The 16,170-nt window shown below is 43.3% G+C and overlaps 1 protein-coding gene across 2 annotated transcripts in view; it reads right to left on the bottom strand.

Annotated features, from left to right (window-relative positions):
* The window catches only part of PCSK2 (proprotein convertase subtilisin/kexin type 2), a 282,423-nt gene that overhangs the window by 28,595 nt on the left and 237,658 nt on the right, over positions 1 to 16,170 (bottom strand). For both annotated transcript variants that reach the window (XM_075527844.1, XM_075527845.1), the window contains one exon: positions 10,742 to 10,917. In XM_075527844.1, coding sequence (XP_075383959.1) covers positions 10,742 to 10,917 — 176 coding nt within the window. The remainder of the gene's footprint in view (positions 1 to 10,741; positions 10,918 to 16,170) is intronic.

Here is a 16,170-nt window from a genome sequence, read left to right as displayed (position 1 = left end):
AGCCAGCAAGGCTTCTTTATGCCACACTCATAGCGATCAATCTTTCTGAGGTCAACAGTGATGTTAAACAGCTTGCATTTAAATCAATCCCTTCAGCTGGTTGGATCTCCACTAAGGCCCAGGTGGGATCGATAGGTGAGTGCCTGCTGTCCTGGTTTGCATGGGGTTGAGGGGCTTCCCCAAATCTAGAACTTTTAGTGTTTACACCGGGAATGTCCCAGGTAAATCTGAACAGCTGGTCACCTCTGTAAGGTTGCCTAGCATTGACGGAGAATGGCCTAACACTCACCAACTTTTCCATTTCATTTTTTATATCCCAGAAATGAAAAGAAGAAATTGAAATGCATCAACTTTTTCAGAGATCACATTACGTTTGGGAAGCCCTTGTTCAAATTCAAGCTTCATGTAGTTTCGGCCATAAGTCAGTACTCATGAAAGATTTCTGAGAGCTCCTTGGCTGAAGGCAGTCGTTGCTTGCCAACAGCTTGGCACTCCCTTCCACTTATGGCTTGCTTGCAGTTTTGATCAAATTTCCACAAGGAGCACCAGGGCCTTCCCTTGCCTTGTCTGATTAATCCCTCCCTCCCTAGGCAGCCGTCCAACCTCACTTCTCTGCATGGTGGGTCTGAAACAGGTTCTTGACAGTGATCCCATGCCGGAAATATAGGTCCCAAGTTGTAGGATCTATGATTATGCCTTGTGACTCCTCAAGGCAATAAACAACCCATCGCTTTCTGCACTAGGATCTGCCTGGGGAGGTGGCTGAGGTGCTGCACTGCTACCATTTCCATTTCCAGGAGTCTTTTGTCCAGGAGGGCCCCCCACCACCCACCTCCGTCTGCCCCAAAGAGCTGGCTCCAGATTCTTCTGCTGAGAACCAGCTGTCTTCTATCCTGAGACAACCCCTTTTATCTTACTTCTCTGCATGTTGCTTCTAGTTAGGTTTTTGAAATTGTCTTCTTCTGAAGATTGTTGTTAACAAAGCCAGTTTCTCCTTGCTTACAAAGCCGTGCTCCCCGCTCCTCCCCAGGACAGGAGGCCAGGTGCCAGAACTTCTAGTCATCCCAGCTTCGCCCCTCACCCCCTCACTGCCCCGAGACGCTGAAAGATTCAACCAGAAAACACGTGCAGGGCTTTTCCTGTCTAAATAATAAATTATACTCCTGAAGACTTATAAGTGCAGGGAGTTTCTTTGTTCTCTCTCTTGCCCCTGTGTCTCTTCTGCCCTGCTCCCCCTCTTCTTCTGGCACCTTCCCACTCTGCAGGCTCCCGTATCTCTGCCCTGCCTGCTGTCTTCACCTCAGCGGGCTGGTCTCAGCTCTGCCAGTTTCATTATTTCCTTTCTTGACAAATCCTCTTACAGTTTGCTAGTGGGTCTGTATTAAAACCGGCTTTTCTCTTCTTTTCTACATCTGTGGCTCTTGTGGTCTCTATATCTTTTAAGTAAGCGCTCTCTCATTCTTTCACCTGGCTCTAATCTGCGTCTATCCTACATGTCTTTCATCTCACATCCTTTGATCTTCCATTCTCCCTAAATAAAGACCATTAAAGAAGGTGACTTCATCTCTCTAGAAAAAAAAACAAACCCCTAATGATTTCATCTGTGTGGGTATCCTTCCTTATTACAGTTAGCCTATGTATTCCCAGCACTAAGGTTCTTAGGTTTGTCCTGATTCCTTTGTTGATGGTCCTGATAGTTTGGGGTTTTACTTCTACGTCTGTGATCCATCTTGAGTTTGTTCTTGTGCATGAGGTGAGGTAAAGATCTTGTTTCATTTTTCTACAGGTGGCGATCCCTTGTTTCCAGCACCACGTGTTAAAGAGGGCACCCACCTCCTATTTGGTACTTTTTGGGCCCTTGTCAAAGATCAGTTATCTATATGCTGATGGCTTTATTTCTGGGTTTTCTGTTCTTTTCCATTGGTCTGAGTATCTGTCATTACCATGCTGTTTTGACCACTGTGGCTGTATAGTAGGTGTTAAAGTCAGGTAAGGCAAGCCCTCCAACTTTGTCCTTCTTCTTGAGGGTTCTTTGCTAATTCTGGGCTTCTTCCCTACCCATATGAAATTGGTGGGCAGTTTTTCCAATTCTTTGAAGAAGGTTGTTGGTATTTGAATCAGGATAGTGTTAAACTTATAAAGTGCCGTGGGTAAGAGTGACATCTTTACTATATTGAGTCTTCTGATCCAGGAGCATGGGATATTCTTCCCTTTATGGAGGTTACTCTTGGTTTCCTGTAGTAGGGTTCTGTAGTTTTCCTTGTATAAGTCTTGATTTTTGATTAGATATATCCCTCGATGTTTCAGTTTGTTCTTGGCTATTGTGAAGGGCACCATCTTCTTGATCTCCTCTTCTGTGGTCTTGTCCAATGTATATAGAAAACCAATAGACTTCTGTTTGTTGTTATATCCCATCACTCTTCCATATTCCTCTATTGCTGACAGTACTCCTATTGTGGAGCTTTTGGGGGTTTCAATGTATAGAATCATGATGTCTACAAATAACGATAGTTTCACGTCCCCCGCTCCCAGATAGATACCTTTGATGTCCTTCCGCTGCTTTATGTTGCTAGCTAGGATATCCAGTACGATGTTGAAAAGAAGAGGGGACAAGAAGCATCCTTATCTGGTCCCCTTTTCAGTGGGATTGTTTTCTTCCTTTCTACTTTGACAATGATGTTGCCTATTGGCTTTTTGTAAATAGCTTGTGTTAACTTGAGGAATTCTCCCTCTTGAGTGTCTGAATTAGGAATGGATGTTGGATTTGTCAAATGCTTTTTGTGTGTCTATCCATATTATTTGCAGACAATAGGTCACCCCCTCACAGAAGGGTCACAGGGAAGGGATGAGTCAACCAGGGTGCAGTATAGCTCCAATGAAACATTTAATATTCCTCTGGTTGTTTGAGGCTTCCTCACCCCCCACTATCATGATCTCAGTCCTGCCTTTCAGTTCTGGCTAGACCGGAACATGTATACTGGTACAGATAAGAGCCCATGACACTCAGAATCCAGGTCAGATAAACCCCTCAGGAGCATAAATGGGAGTAGTGATACCAGGAGGGTAGGGGGAAGGTGAGGGGAAAGGCGAGGGGAGAAAGGGAAGAAGGCGGAATCAAACATAATGATCGACACATAATCCCCCCCCCCCCACCTCCATCCCCAGGGAGGGGAGGAAGGGAAAAAAAAGAGGCTGATACCAAGGGCTCAATTTAAAGTAAATGTTTAGAAAATAATGATGGCAACATATGTACAAATATGCTTGATACAATTGATGTATGGAATATTATAAGATCTGTAAGAGCCTCCAATACAATGATTAAAACAACAACAACAACAGCAACAAAATCCCCTAACAGCTGTCCATGTGTTTGAGAGCCCTGAGTTTTGGAATTCATTTAATCCTGTTTTTATTCTAACCTTCTTTCTTCTTTCCCTTCCAAGAACTCTTACTGCTTTTTCTGTTCTGTAGTCTGCTTTTTGCTGTGCATGAAAGAGGGCATATTGTTTTAAGAAAGTGCTCCTCAGAGTATCTTGGGATTCTCCTAAGGATTTGGATCTAGATGTAGTTGAACTTTATAGTGATTTTAATGAGCACTGTGTTTCGTGAAAGCATGTGAAGGTAGGGACTGATTTGCAAAGATGAACGATGTTTTGGAACGATGGGGTGGGTATACAGATTCTGCAGTGAAGGATAGTTCTGTAAGCAGGACCAACTCTTTTGATCCTTAAGGTGCAACAGAATTAGCCTTGCAGATGGTGATCTCTTTGTCCTGATCACTAGGCACAGTGTCCTTCAGGTGAGTGAGTATATACTTGATTAAGTTTTAGTCAGTCGTCATTTTTAAAGCCCTCAAGTGATGTCTGAATTCTCTCTCTGGTTGTCAGAGCCACATAATATGTTGTTTTCTCTGACACTGGTCCTGTTTCTCCATCAGTATCTTGGCAAGGATGACATCCTTTCCTTGGCTAGTAAATCCAGTGTTTTACTGGTCCTTTGCTATCCAGATGGCAATGATCCTAAGTTTCAGATTAAATTTTGCTGAAAACCTTCTGGGAGGTAGTAGCAGGAGGCAATGGGTGCTGGTCACATCATTATACCAGTCTCTGTGTCATTGTGATTGTCAAATGCCATAGCATTTTGTTTCAGTGTTAATTCCAAAGAAGACTACCTTGAGTCAATAGGGTTCCTTTGTCTCAAGCAGGGGTCACCCTGAGCTAGAATTGACTTGATGGCAATAAGTGTTTGTCTATTTATTTATTTTTCTACCTTGCCAGTAAAGTAGAGTAACTTCGTTTGTGTTCTACATGGTTTTCCACGGTTTCCCCATGGCACTGCGTTCTAGTTGCTCATAGGCTTGGGAATACACCCTTTGTTGGGCTGCTAATTGTAAGGCCAGCAGTTTGACACCACCGGCTGCTCTGAATGAGAAAGATGAGATTTTCTACTTCCCTAAAGATTCCTGGACACAGGGGCAGCTCTACCCTGTAAATAGATCCACTATGAGTTGGGATCGACTCAATGGCTGTGGGAGGTTTGTTGTTGTTCTTTGCCCTTTGGTTTTACCTTCCCATTCATTCTTCTGTTTCTTTTACCTCCAAAGTAAACTACTCAAACTCAATTCTTGTTTCAGGGCATACTTGTGAAGAAATCCAAACCCAAACAGAAGACAGTTCTTATACTGTCTCATAATTTAGGGGTCTCCAAATCTGGCCACTTACCATATAATATGAAAAATGCTTTTGCTTTTAATTAAAAAAATGTGGAGTGTAAAGTTAGAGAGGAAAATGTTGACATAGACAAAGAAAACATTTTCCTTCTTATTTTTTGTTTTGTTTCTTTTCTCAAGTACTTATTGAACATATGCACAATTTAGGAGATGCACACTCAAGTCCTTAAGGAGCCAGGTAGGTGATCTGTGGCAGAGTGCCTGCCTTTGAAAAAAGGTATGTTGGCTTTCTCTTCTTCCTCCTCTGTAGCATCACATGGAGTCTCTGGGTGACACAAAGGTTGATATGCTTGTCTGCTAACAGAAATGATGAAGGCTTGAGTCTACCTAGAGGTGCTTTGGGAAAAAACAAAACAAAACAAAACTCCAAAACACCCTACTGATTTTTAAAAAAAACAAAAATATCAGCCATTGAAACTCCTGTGGAGAACAGTTCTACTCTGACATGTGCATCCACTAGGAATCCAACTGGTGTTAAAAATGCAAGGATGCTATTTTGGGGAAGAAGGTATGCTTGAACCAAGCCATGGTATTTTCAGTCATCTCATGCATGTGAAAATTTGACATTGAACAAGGAAGACTGAAGAGAAATCAATGAATTTGAATTATGGTGCTGGTGAAGAATATTGAAATACTGTGGACTGCCAACCCCCCCCCCCCCCCAAGCTCAACAAATCTGTATTGGAAAAAGTATAGCCAGAATGCCTCTCAGAACCAAGAAGGACTTGATTTAACTGACAGACTTGGGATATGTTAGCAGGAGAGAGCTGCCCCTGGAGAAAGACATCTTGCTTGGTAACATGGAGGGGCAGGGAAGAAGATGAATTGACACAGTGTGTGCAACCATGGACCCAAACATATGAAGGATTTTGAGGATGGTGCAGGGTGACAGTGTTTTGTTCAGTTGTACATTGGGTCTTTATGAGTAGCAACTGACTCAATAGCATTTGACATCAATATGAATCCAAATTGACTTGATGGCAACTGGTTTTTAACTTTGTGTTAAATAAAAAATTTCTGCAAGGTGTTAAAACCCCAAACCAATCCAAGAATGGCCTTTGTGCAATAAATAATTCTTTGTCTACTTTATTCAGGTGAAGCTAACTTTTCTGATATATTTTTTTAAAGAGAAGACCAGAACAACTGATATACTGGGAGAAAATTCTCTACTAATGTCAATTACCCAATTCTACAATTCTGTTTCAAATGTGTCACCATAACACAATGAAAGAATCATTCCTAGAGCCTGGGGAAAACATTGAATGAGAAACCAAGCATTTTCCATTATACTCACTTTCTTTAAAATATATTTACACACTACCATGATAGTAGGTTTATTGTGTTAACCTGGCCAATAAGAACATGTGGGATTCATAAGGTCACAGTTTGATTGGAGGGCAAAGAGATAAATGGATCCGCAAGCCCTGCCTCTCTCTCTTGCTCTCCGGTGATCAGATCAGCATGCAGTTGCCTTAGCTAGTTCTCTGCCTCAACTTGTGAAATACACTACCCATGGGACACCCAACCTGTGGATCGTGTCGCTAGAGCTTGAGGTTCTTTTGAGACCTGCTTCACCACACTGCTGGTGTATACATCGCTTGAGCTTGGGACTGTTGGATTCTGTCCTCTGGATGACTGTTGGCGATCTGCCCTGCTGTTTGCTGCCTGTGGCCAGGCTGCCTGCATTGCTCTACAGAAGACTCAACTGTCTTCTTCCTTCACTTGGACCCAGCAGCCCTCACGAACTGAAGGACTTCTTGTATATTAACTGTTTCATGGAAGTGAGTTGAACTGAGCCATCTGTTCTGCTGTGTGGACTAATTAGCTGTTATATTTCTTTGTGCTGGATATATCTCTATATCTATCTATCTATCTATCTATCTATCTATCTATCTATCTATCTATCTATCTATCTATCTATCTATCTATCTAAAATCATAAGTGTCCTGATTTTGTTTCTCAAGAGAACCCTGTCTAACACAGCTACCATCTGTATGTAAATCAGAATGACTTTCCTCTTAAGTTTCCGCTTTCTTGGACTGCTTTACAGAGCAATTGCAGAAGAAAGGGCCTTGAGTTGGAGCAGTGATGGAAGAAAGGGAAGCATCCAGCTCTGTGAGGCCTCAGAACAGTTTTGGAGGCAAAGAGCACAACCTGCACTGTAAATCTGGGCGGAAGGCTGGACTCTTTTTTAGCTTCAGGTGAAAAATTGTTTTCCAGTGAAAATCCCTGAATCTGCTGAATCCTTCTGGGTGTCTGCTGTCGCTTGGTCTTGGGCTGGGAGGCGTGGCCATTTCTCTCCAGGCACACAGTGCCTAATGCAATAGGGAAACAAGCAGTTTGTTGTCAAGAGTGTCGCCAAAATGTGCCCGAGGGCTCTGGCACTGGAGAACTTACCCTTTCCTTCCACCCGACACATCTGTGCTCTTCAAGATGGACTGCATTTCAGCAGCAAACTAGTATAACCTTCTTGTAAAATGTCATTTCCTTAGTTCCCACCCGGGCCCGGGCAAATGTTATGGATGCTGTTCACCACTTTATCAGTGATAATCATATTTCCAGGGTCCGTTGGCTAAATGTGTGTGCTGGGTTTTCTGAGAAATGTGGCTGCTATGGATTTAATTGTTTCTTCCTAAAATTATGTTGAAGTCCTAACCCTTGGTACCGGTGAATGCGACCCTATTTGGAAATAGGTCATTGAAATGTTCTCAGTTATCTGAGGTCATGATGGAGTAGATGGGTCCTAGTTTCTTGTAAGTGGTGCCCTGATAGAGAGAAGTAGAAGCATTAGAAAACAGAGGGACATTTGCCATGTGAATATGTATCTGCAAGCTGCGGAGTGCCTGGAAGTGGAGACACAACAAAGGATGTCCCCATCGAGCTGTCAGAGAGAACAAGACCCTACCAACACGCTGAATCAAGACTGCTAGTCTTCGGATCTGTGAGATAGTGCATTTTATTTTTGTTTAAAGCCACGTACATTGGGGTATTTTTGTGATGGCAGCCATCAGCAACTAAGACAATTGTTCTACATAGTCCCTGGGAAATTTCCGTTATTGAGAAGGTTATTTATTTTGAGAAACAAAGCCTGAGTGTTTCAGGTGCTTCTCTTCCAGTTTTTCCTCTTTTTAAAGGGAATTTTTGAACCCCTTAAGGCCAGCCTGGCCTTTCTTACAGGGAGGAAAGTTGGGGATCTGAATGCTCTAATTTAAAGGAAGTGGCCGAGAATTCAATGAATCCTGGTGGTGTAGTAGTTACATGTTGGGCTGTTAATTTCGAGGTTAGTGGTTTGAATGTACCAGTCCCTCCTTAGGAGAAAGCTATGGGAGTCTGTGTCTGTAAAGGTGACAGCTTTAGCAACTCCAGAGAGCAGTTCTAGAGGTTTCATTGGGTCACTTTGGGTCAGTATCAGCTTCCCAGCAATGGGTTTGGTTTGGCTTAGCAGAGCCCTCTGGCACTGTGCTGGTAAATGGTAGGAACTAGCTCTCTGAAATGGGAGGATTGCTTTCTCAAGGTCCCCAAAGAAAAGAACAAAGTTGTAATCGGATGAATACAACTATTTTGGATATAAAAGAAAGGCCAGATGCTATCAAGGGTAACACTGAACAGTGAACAAATACTTTCCACACTGCTTAACTCTAATTCCAGTCCAAAGGCAGTGCAAATTATGAGTATGTTTAGTTGCAGTTCCTACTCAAAAATTGGTGATTCATGTGTGCCAAGAGGAGCCTTGGGGGAAAAATGCCTGGCAATCGCCTCCTGACAGACCAGTTGCTCAAAAGCCTGTGAAGCACAGTTCCACTGTGCGACACGCGAGACCCCCAGGAGCTGCAAGCAACTCGATGGCAAGTGGTTTTGAATTTGACCAAATCCTTTTTTGACACTCTAGCGTCAAATTCAGGAGAGCACCATGTGGTTCTATATTCCTGTTCAGATTTTTAAATGAAGAGCTAATACCAAGGGCTCAAGTAGAAAGAAAATGTTTTGGAAACGATGATGGCAACATATGTACAAATGTGCTTGGCACAGTGGATGGATGTGCTTGTGCTAAGAGCTGTATAAGCCCCCAATTAAAAATGATTAAAAACAAAACAAACCAGATTTTTGAACATATTCAACAGTTGCAAAGAACTCCACCAGGGACTGAAACAACAGAGTAGCCACCGGGAAGATGCAAATCAAAACATGATGAGATGCCACCTCACACTGGCATGGAGGGAAAAGTTCAAAAGCAAGCAAACCAGAGAATAGCAAATGATGGAGAGAGTGTGGGGAGACTGGAACCATTGCACACTGCTGGGTGCGGGGAGGCTTGCCACCATGGAAAGCAGTATGGAGCTTCCTCAAACAACTAGGAATAGCAATAGCACGTAACCTAGTGATCCCTTTATTTGGTACATACTCTAAAGAAGCATGTGCCAAACAGCACAAACAGATATATGCATACCCATGTTCATTGCAGCACTGTTCACAATAGCAGGAAGATGGAAACAAGTTAATCAGTGGGACAATGGATAAATACACGTTAGTACACTCACACAATAGAATTTGAGGAACCACCTCATGATATGGATGGATTTGGAGAACATTATGCTGAGTGAAATTGGATAATCATAGAAGGACAAATATTGTATGAGACCACTGCTATAAAAGAAAAACATTCAAGAGAAAGGCTTTTCATATCTAAAGAAACAGACGTTGATGGTTCCCCAGGGATGGAGGGGAAGCAATAGGCTGAAGCACAGACCTGTGCTAAGACGAAGAGGAAGATAATGTGTTATGAGGAAAAGGAAACCAAGGTGAGAGGGGGGATAGGCTAAGTTATCGGGAGATTTGATAAGTTGTTTACCTTGTTGAATGCAAAATGATGATCTGAAAGGGAAAATCCAAACTAATTCATGATAAAGAGTTTTAAAAAGTTAGTAGCAATATATCCAAAAGCTCACTGCCATCGATTGAGTCAATTCTGATGTATGGCGACCCTATAGGCAGGGTAGAATTGACACTGTAGGTTTTTGAGACTGTGACTCTTTATGGGAGTAGAAAGTCTTAACTTGCTCCCACAGAGTGACTGGTGGTTTCAAACTGTTGATCTTGTGATCAGCAGGCCAACGTGTAACCACTACACAACTAGGCCTCCTTTTGAGTAACACATGACTACTACTTAATGCCATTATGAGTAGAAAAATCCCTAATTTTGAGCCAGGTAGGTAGCTGTTTGTAGAAGAAGGGTACTTGGACAAGGGTAGACATGAGCCATGTCTAAGGAGAACTATAAATGGAATGTAAGTCTCAGGAAGAGGAAATGAATTGAAGAGGAATACAGAGAAGCAGGAAAAAAACAAAACAAAACAAAAAACAACCAACAACAAAAAAACCCAGACACAGTGAATGAGGCTGAGATCCATGATCTCAGAACCCTACAGAGGACATCTAGGCCCTTGTGAGGCTGTACCTTGGTATGGCCTTAAACCTGGAATGCCTCTCTGGTTCTAGACTTAATGAGGTTCTGTCTACCTAAGTCCCACCCCATTATATCACTCCATGCACATTCTGACAGCAAAAAACCTTTTTGGTTGAGCTGCCTGATTCTCTGTTACAGCTTCACAGAGCAGAGACAGATAAGCTAGGATACATGACTGTGTTATCAACAGTCTCTCAGTTATCCTCCTGTGAGGAAATAATGCCATTGTTTTCAGAAAATGAATAATTTGTACTGCCTTTCTATTCATTATATAGATTTTAAGACCGTATTTGCTTTGGGTTGAATTGTGTCCCTTAAAAAACTCAAGCCCTAACCTGTAAATATGACCCTGTACCTCCATAGGCTCCTCCTCTAAGACGTTTCTTCAGTGTCTAATCTCATTTTAGTCTCACAAATAACACACAGGATAACAGCTCCACCTCTGCCACCTGCCTACACCTTCATCCATTGTATTGTCACTGTGACTGCACCCATGTGTCCTACCTGGTAAGTAGGCCAGGGTGTCACAGCAGCAGGGACACCTTTACCTTGTTCACACCATCAGCCATCGCCTGCAGAGTAAGCTCCCGGGGCCCATCCACAGTCTTCCCATTGTCCGTGGGGCCCCAGCTGGCACTATAGATGTCAATTAGCTGTGGCATGTGGCTGATGGAGGAGGCCTCGATGATGTCTGTCATAAAGGGCTGGTCTAGCATCCGGATACCTGTAGACACATGTGAACAGAGAAATACTGGGTTTGGGTACCACCAACGTTAACTTGTGTTTTGAAGACTATGCAAAGGCATTCGTTTTTGTGGATCTTAACAAACTATGGACAGCATTTCAAAGAATGGAATAGCTTATTGTGCTCATGCAGAACCTGGGCAAAGACTAACACATGGTTGTTTAAATAGACCAGGAATACTGAGTGGTCTCAAATGAGGAGTGGTATGGCCAGCCCCACTATGAGACCATGATGCCCCTCACTGACCCATAGCTCTACAGAGGACAACACTGGAGACACAGTGTGGGAACTGCACCCAATCTGACCCCACCACACCGAGGCAAAACACTAAGGGGGTGCAACAGAACAGCAAGGGAATGGAGCAGCGAGGTCCCCAGGGAATGCTGAAGGTGGACTTTAGGGCCAGGGCATGGTGCCCCAACAGACTGGACTGGAAAATACTCCTAAAGGCCAACAAACGATCCTTGAACTAACTACAAGCTTTTCTTTCTTGTTTTTTTTTGTCATTGGTTTGTTGTTGTTGTTTTGTTGTATATTGTTGCTTGGTTTTGCTCTGTCTTGTTTTTGTGCATGTTATTATCTCCGCAGGTCTGTCTAAATAAGATAGGCTGGATGAACAATCTGGAGGAGAAAACAGCGGGACTAACAGTTCCGGGGGAAGATGGGAGAGGGGGTGGTGGGGGGGAAAGGAAGTGGTGTTAACAAACCCAGGGACAAGGGAACAGCAAGAGATCCAAATTGGTGGTGAGGAGGGTGTAGGAGGCCTGGTTGGGCATGATCAAGGGTAATGTAACAAAGAGGAATTGCTGAAGCCCTGGTGGGGACTGAGCATGATAGTGGGACAGGAGGAAAGTCAAGGAAAATAGAGGAAAGAGCTGGGAGGCAAAGAGCATTTATAGAGGTCTAGATAAAGACATGTATATATGCAAATATATTTATATATGAGAATAGGGAAATAGCTCTATGTGCATATATTTATAGGTTTAGTATTAAGGCAGCAGAAGGATATTGGGCCTCCACTCAAGTACTCCCTCAATGCAAGAATGCTTTCTTCTATTAAATTGGCATTCTATGATGCTCACCTTCCCGACACAACCGCTGAAGACAAAGCAGGTGAATAAGCAAATGTGGCAAAGAAAGCTGATGGTGCCCGGCTATCAAAAGATATAGCATCTGGGATCTTAAAGGCTTAAAGGTAAACAAGTGGCCATCTAGCTTAGAAGCAACAAAGGCCACATGGAAGAAGTACACCAGCCTGTGTGATCACGTGGTGTCGAAGGGATCAGGTATAAGGCATCATTAGAATAAAAAATCTTACTATTGTGAATGAAGCAGGGAGTGTGGAGTAGAGATCCAAAGGCCATTTGTAGGCCACCAGAGATCCCCTTACAGAGGGGTCTCGGGGAGGAGACTAGCTAGACAGGGTGTGATGTAGCAATGATGAAAAATACAACTTTCCTCTAGTTCCTAAATGCTCCCCCCCCCACTATCATGATCCGAATTCTACCTTGCAAGTCTGGCTAGACCAGAGGGTGTACACTGGTATAGATAGGAACTGGAAACACAGGGAATCTAGGGCGGATGATCCCCTCAGGACCAGTGGTGTGAGTGGCGATACTGGGAGGGTAAAGGGAGAGTGGGTTGGAAAGAGGAAACCGATTAGAAGGATCTACATGTGACCTCCTCCCTGGGGGACAGACAACAGAAAAGGGGGTGAAGGTAGACATTGGACAGGGCAAGATATGACAAAATAATGATTTATAAATTATCAAGGGTTCCTGAAGGAGGGGGGAGCGGGGAGGGAGGGGAAAATGAGGACCTGATGCCAGGGGCTTAAGTGGAGAGCAAATGTTTTGAGAATGATGAGGGCAATGAATATACAAATGTACTTTACACAATTGATGCATGTATGGATTGTGATAAGAGTTGTATGAGCCCCTAATAAAACGATTAAAAAATAAAATAGTAGTAGTGTGCATCGAGGCTAAATCCTTTCACCATACATGTTCAATCTGTATGCTGAGTCCATAATAAACGAACACCTGGAATAGATGAAGAAGAACACGGACTCATGATTGGAGGAAGTCTCAGTAACAACCAGCATTATGGAAAAAATGTCCTTGCTGAAATAAAGAGAACTTGTAGCACTTGCTAGTAAAGATCTAAGACTCAACCTTCTATATGGTTTACACTTTCAGCTTGTAAAGGAAAAACAAATCCTCACAACTAGATCAATAGCTAACATAGCGATAAACAGTGAAAAGATTGACGTTGTCAAGAATTTTATTTTGCTTGATGCTAGAATCAATACCCACGGGAGCAGCAATTGAGAAATAAAACGACGTATTACACTGGGCAAACCTGCTGCAAAACACCTCTTTAAGGTGTTAAACAGCAAAGATGTCATTTTGAAAACTAGATGTGCCTGATGCAGCCATGGTGTTTCCCACGACGTCATTTCCACGTGAAAGTTCGACAATGGCTGAGGAAGACATTGCAAGGATGGGGTGGCAGAGAGTAGAGACTAGAGTGCGGCTGGTCAGAAGGATGAGCGATCTGTTTCAGGAGACGTACAGCCAGACTGTCCTTAGCAGCCAGCATGTGCGACTCTCTCCCATACTTTGGACATGCTCCCAGGATAGAGCAGTCTCTGAAGAAGGGCATCATACTGAGTAAGGGGGTCAATGAAAAAGAAGAAGGCCCTCAACTAGATGGGGTGAGCCAGTGACTGTCACAATAAGCGCCAACGCAGGGACACCTGTGAGGATGGTGCAGGACTGAGCGGGGCTTTGTTCTGTTGTACGGAGCGTTGCAATGCATTGGAACGGACTTAGTGATACTTAGCAGCAAGAAGAATCCCTGATGGAGAGTGGTGGGCCACAAACGTCAAGGTCAGCAACACAAACCCTCCAGCTCTGTGGGGGGAGGAAGGGGAACTTTGTACTGTAAAGAGCTACAGTCTCTGAATCCCATAGGAGCTGTTCTACTCCGTCCTATTGAGTCCGACTGGACTCGATGGCTGTGACTTTGATTTTGTGGTTTTTTGGAGCAAGAAGAACATTTACAGGAGACAGCAGCATTTAGTGCTGGTGAAACACTCCTTGGCCCCGCACCATCCTCATGAGACTCATCTCATGTACTTGGGACATGCTATCAGGAGGGACAAGTTCTTGAAGAAGAACATAGCACTTAGCGAAACAGAGGGCCAGGGAAAGAGGAAGCCTTTGAACAGAATGGACTGAAACAATATGTGTTCAGTAAGAATTGAGGCCGGTGCAGACCAGGGAGGTGCTTTACTCTGTTTAGTCCAAGGTTGCTGTGAGTCAGAACTGACTTGACAGCACCTCCCAAGAAATAGATATAAATGTTTGTGTGTGTATAGATACATATAATGCTATGATGTGTAACATATGTAGAATATATATGAGGAAAACCGTGAGATCCACAATAGAGCGAAAGAAATAAGTCATTTTGAAGTTTGAATCAGGTCGCCAGTTGTCTGATTTGGCGACTGACCACAACAACATGGTTAAGTTGACGTTATCAATATATTTTCAGGAAAAAAAAGTGTGATTAAAGTGGCTAATGTAGTGAAAGGTAGGAAATCGCTAACCCCACAACAAAGGTCCTGCATTATCGAACAGATTGGAAAGTTACTGTTAATTTGGCTAACTCAGAAACGACTTGCTGGCCATAGTGTGTCTGAGGCAGGGGTGTGCGAGAAGGCGCTGAGTCAATGAGCAAGGCTGCGGAGCGGTCCGAGGAGCCCGACTTCTGAAAGGGATCTGCCACACACCGTGCAGCTGTGAAGACGAGACCGTATGGCTGGATTTACGTGCGGGGTGAGGGTTTTATTGTTCAGCAAGCGTTCAACTGTGACGGAACTGGCCTTTTTTGTGGGGTGGGACGGGGGGAATGCCCAATAGGACCTTCATCACTAAAGAGGTGAAGGCACTGGCAGACCACGAGCACACTCTGTTCTTGTGTGGGAATGTTAGTGGGGAATTTAATGTGAAGCCCATGTTGTTGTACTATTCTGAAAAAAAAACCTCCCCAAACCGGGGTTTTAACAACAACATATAATGAAAAATAAATGAATGCTATTTACTGTATTATGCTAGTATTTATTGTGTTTAGATGTTTTAGGGGGTATGTCCACAATCTGGGGCTGTTAATTTTGTATTAAAGTCCTGGAAAAATGTATTTATAAGTGTAATTTTTGGTCCTCACAGCAATTTATTTGGTTTTCCATGATTTCTTAAGAGGAAAACTATGTTCAGTTCTTGAACCTTTTGGTGTTCAAACACAAACTTGGAACAAATTGAGTTCGACAACTGAGGTATCACCGTATTATGTAATCATGCTCAATAATTTGTAATAAGCAGCAGTTAGTGTTTATTGTAATAAACAGCTCATGCTGGGGAGGAGACATTAATCAGGATGTACACAATTAATGGGAAAATGACAAGACTGGCCTGGGAGGTAACGTTGGAGCCGTCATGAAGCAGCTGAGAGCCCCTCTCGGGTGGAAGGAAGGTAGCCAGGCAGAGGGCAGGGGAGGCATTCTGGGGACAGGCGAGAGCGCATACACAGGCTCAGTGGAAGCAGAGGTGGAGCTGTCTTTTCACCCGTGGGAAGGGGTTTTATTTAAACTACATGTACTCAAAGACTGACTTGTGTGCATGGGGGACTTCATATGCAATGAAGGTGGCACCTCAAATGAAATAGACAGAATGGAGTGTTGAGCAGGGGGGACTGGGACTCTTGGCTCAGGATTTAGAGAAAAAGAAAACGCTCGCCCACTCCCTACAATGATGAAAGTCAGTCAGAATAATAACCACATGGGAAGGTTTGGATTCAAACGCACAGTTCCTGACTCAAACTGTCAGGGGCTAAAGGAAATGCATAGGAAGAATGCCTGAAAATCAACAAGAAACCTCAATAGAAAAATAGACCAGTTTATCTACAAGTCACTTATACAAGGGGAACCCAATAGACTAAGATCAAAGACGTTCCACCTTTCAAATAACTCATTTTGCAATATAGTCTTCATGTCTCTGCCTTTCTTTCTGTACTAAGACTCCACAGCACATTGGCTTTAGCATTTTATTTTGAAGGTCAGCACTTTAACCAATTATCCAATTAACACTTTAACCAATTAGCCCTTTGACCTCCAGAGACTGACTATTACCTTTGCAGGCCACCAGGTGGTGCTACAGACAGCTCTATCAC

The sequence above is a fragment of the Tenrec ecaudatus genome, chromosome 12, assembly GCF_050624435.1.
Source record: "Tenrec ecaudatus isolate mTenEca1 chromosome 12, mTenEca1.hap1, whole genome shotgun sequence".
NCBI lineage: Eukaryota > Metazoa > Chordata > Mammalia > Afrosoricida > Tenrecidae > Tenrec > Tenrec ecaudatus.
This window is presented reverse-complemented; position numbering and strand designations above follow the sequence as displayed.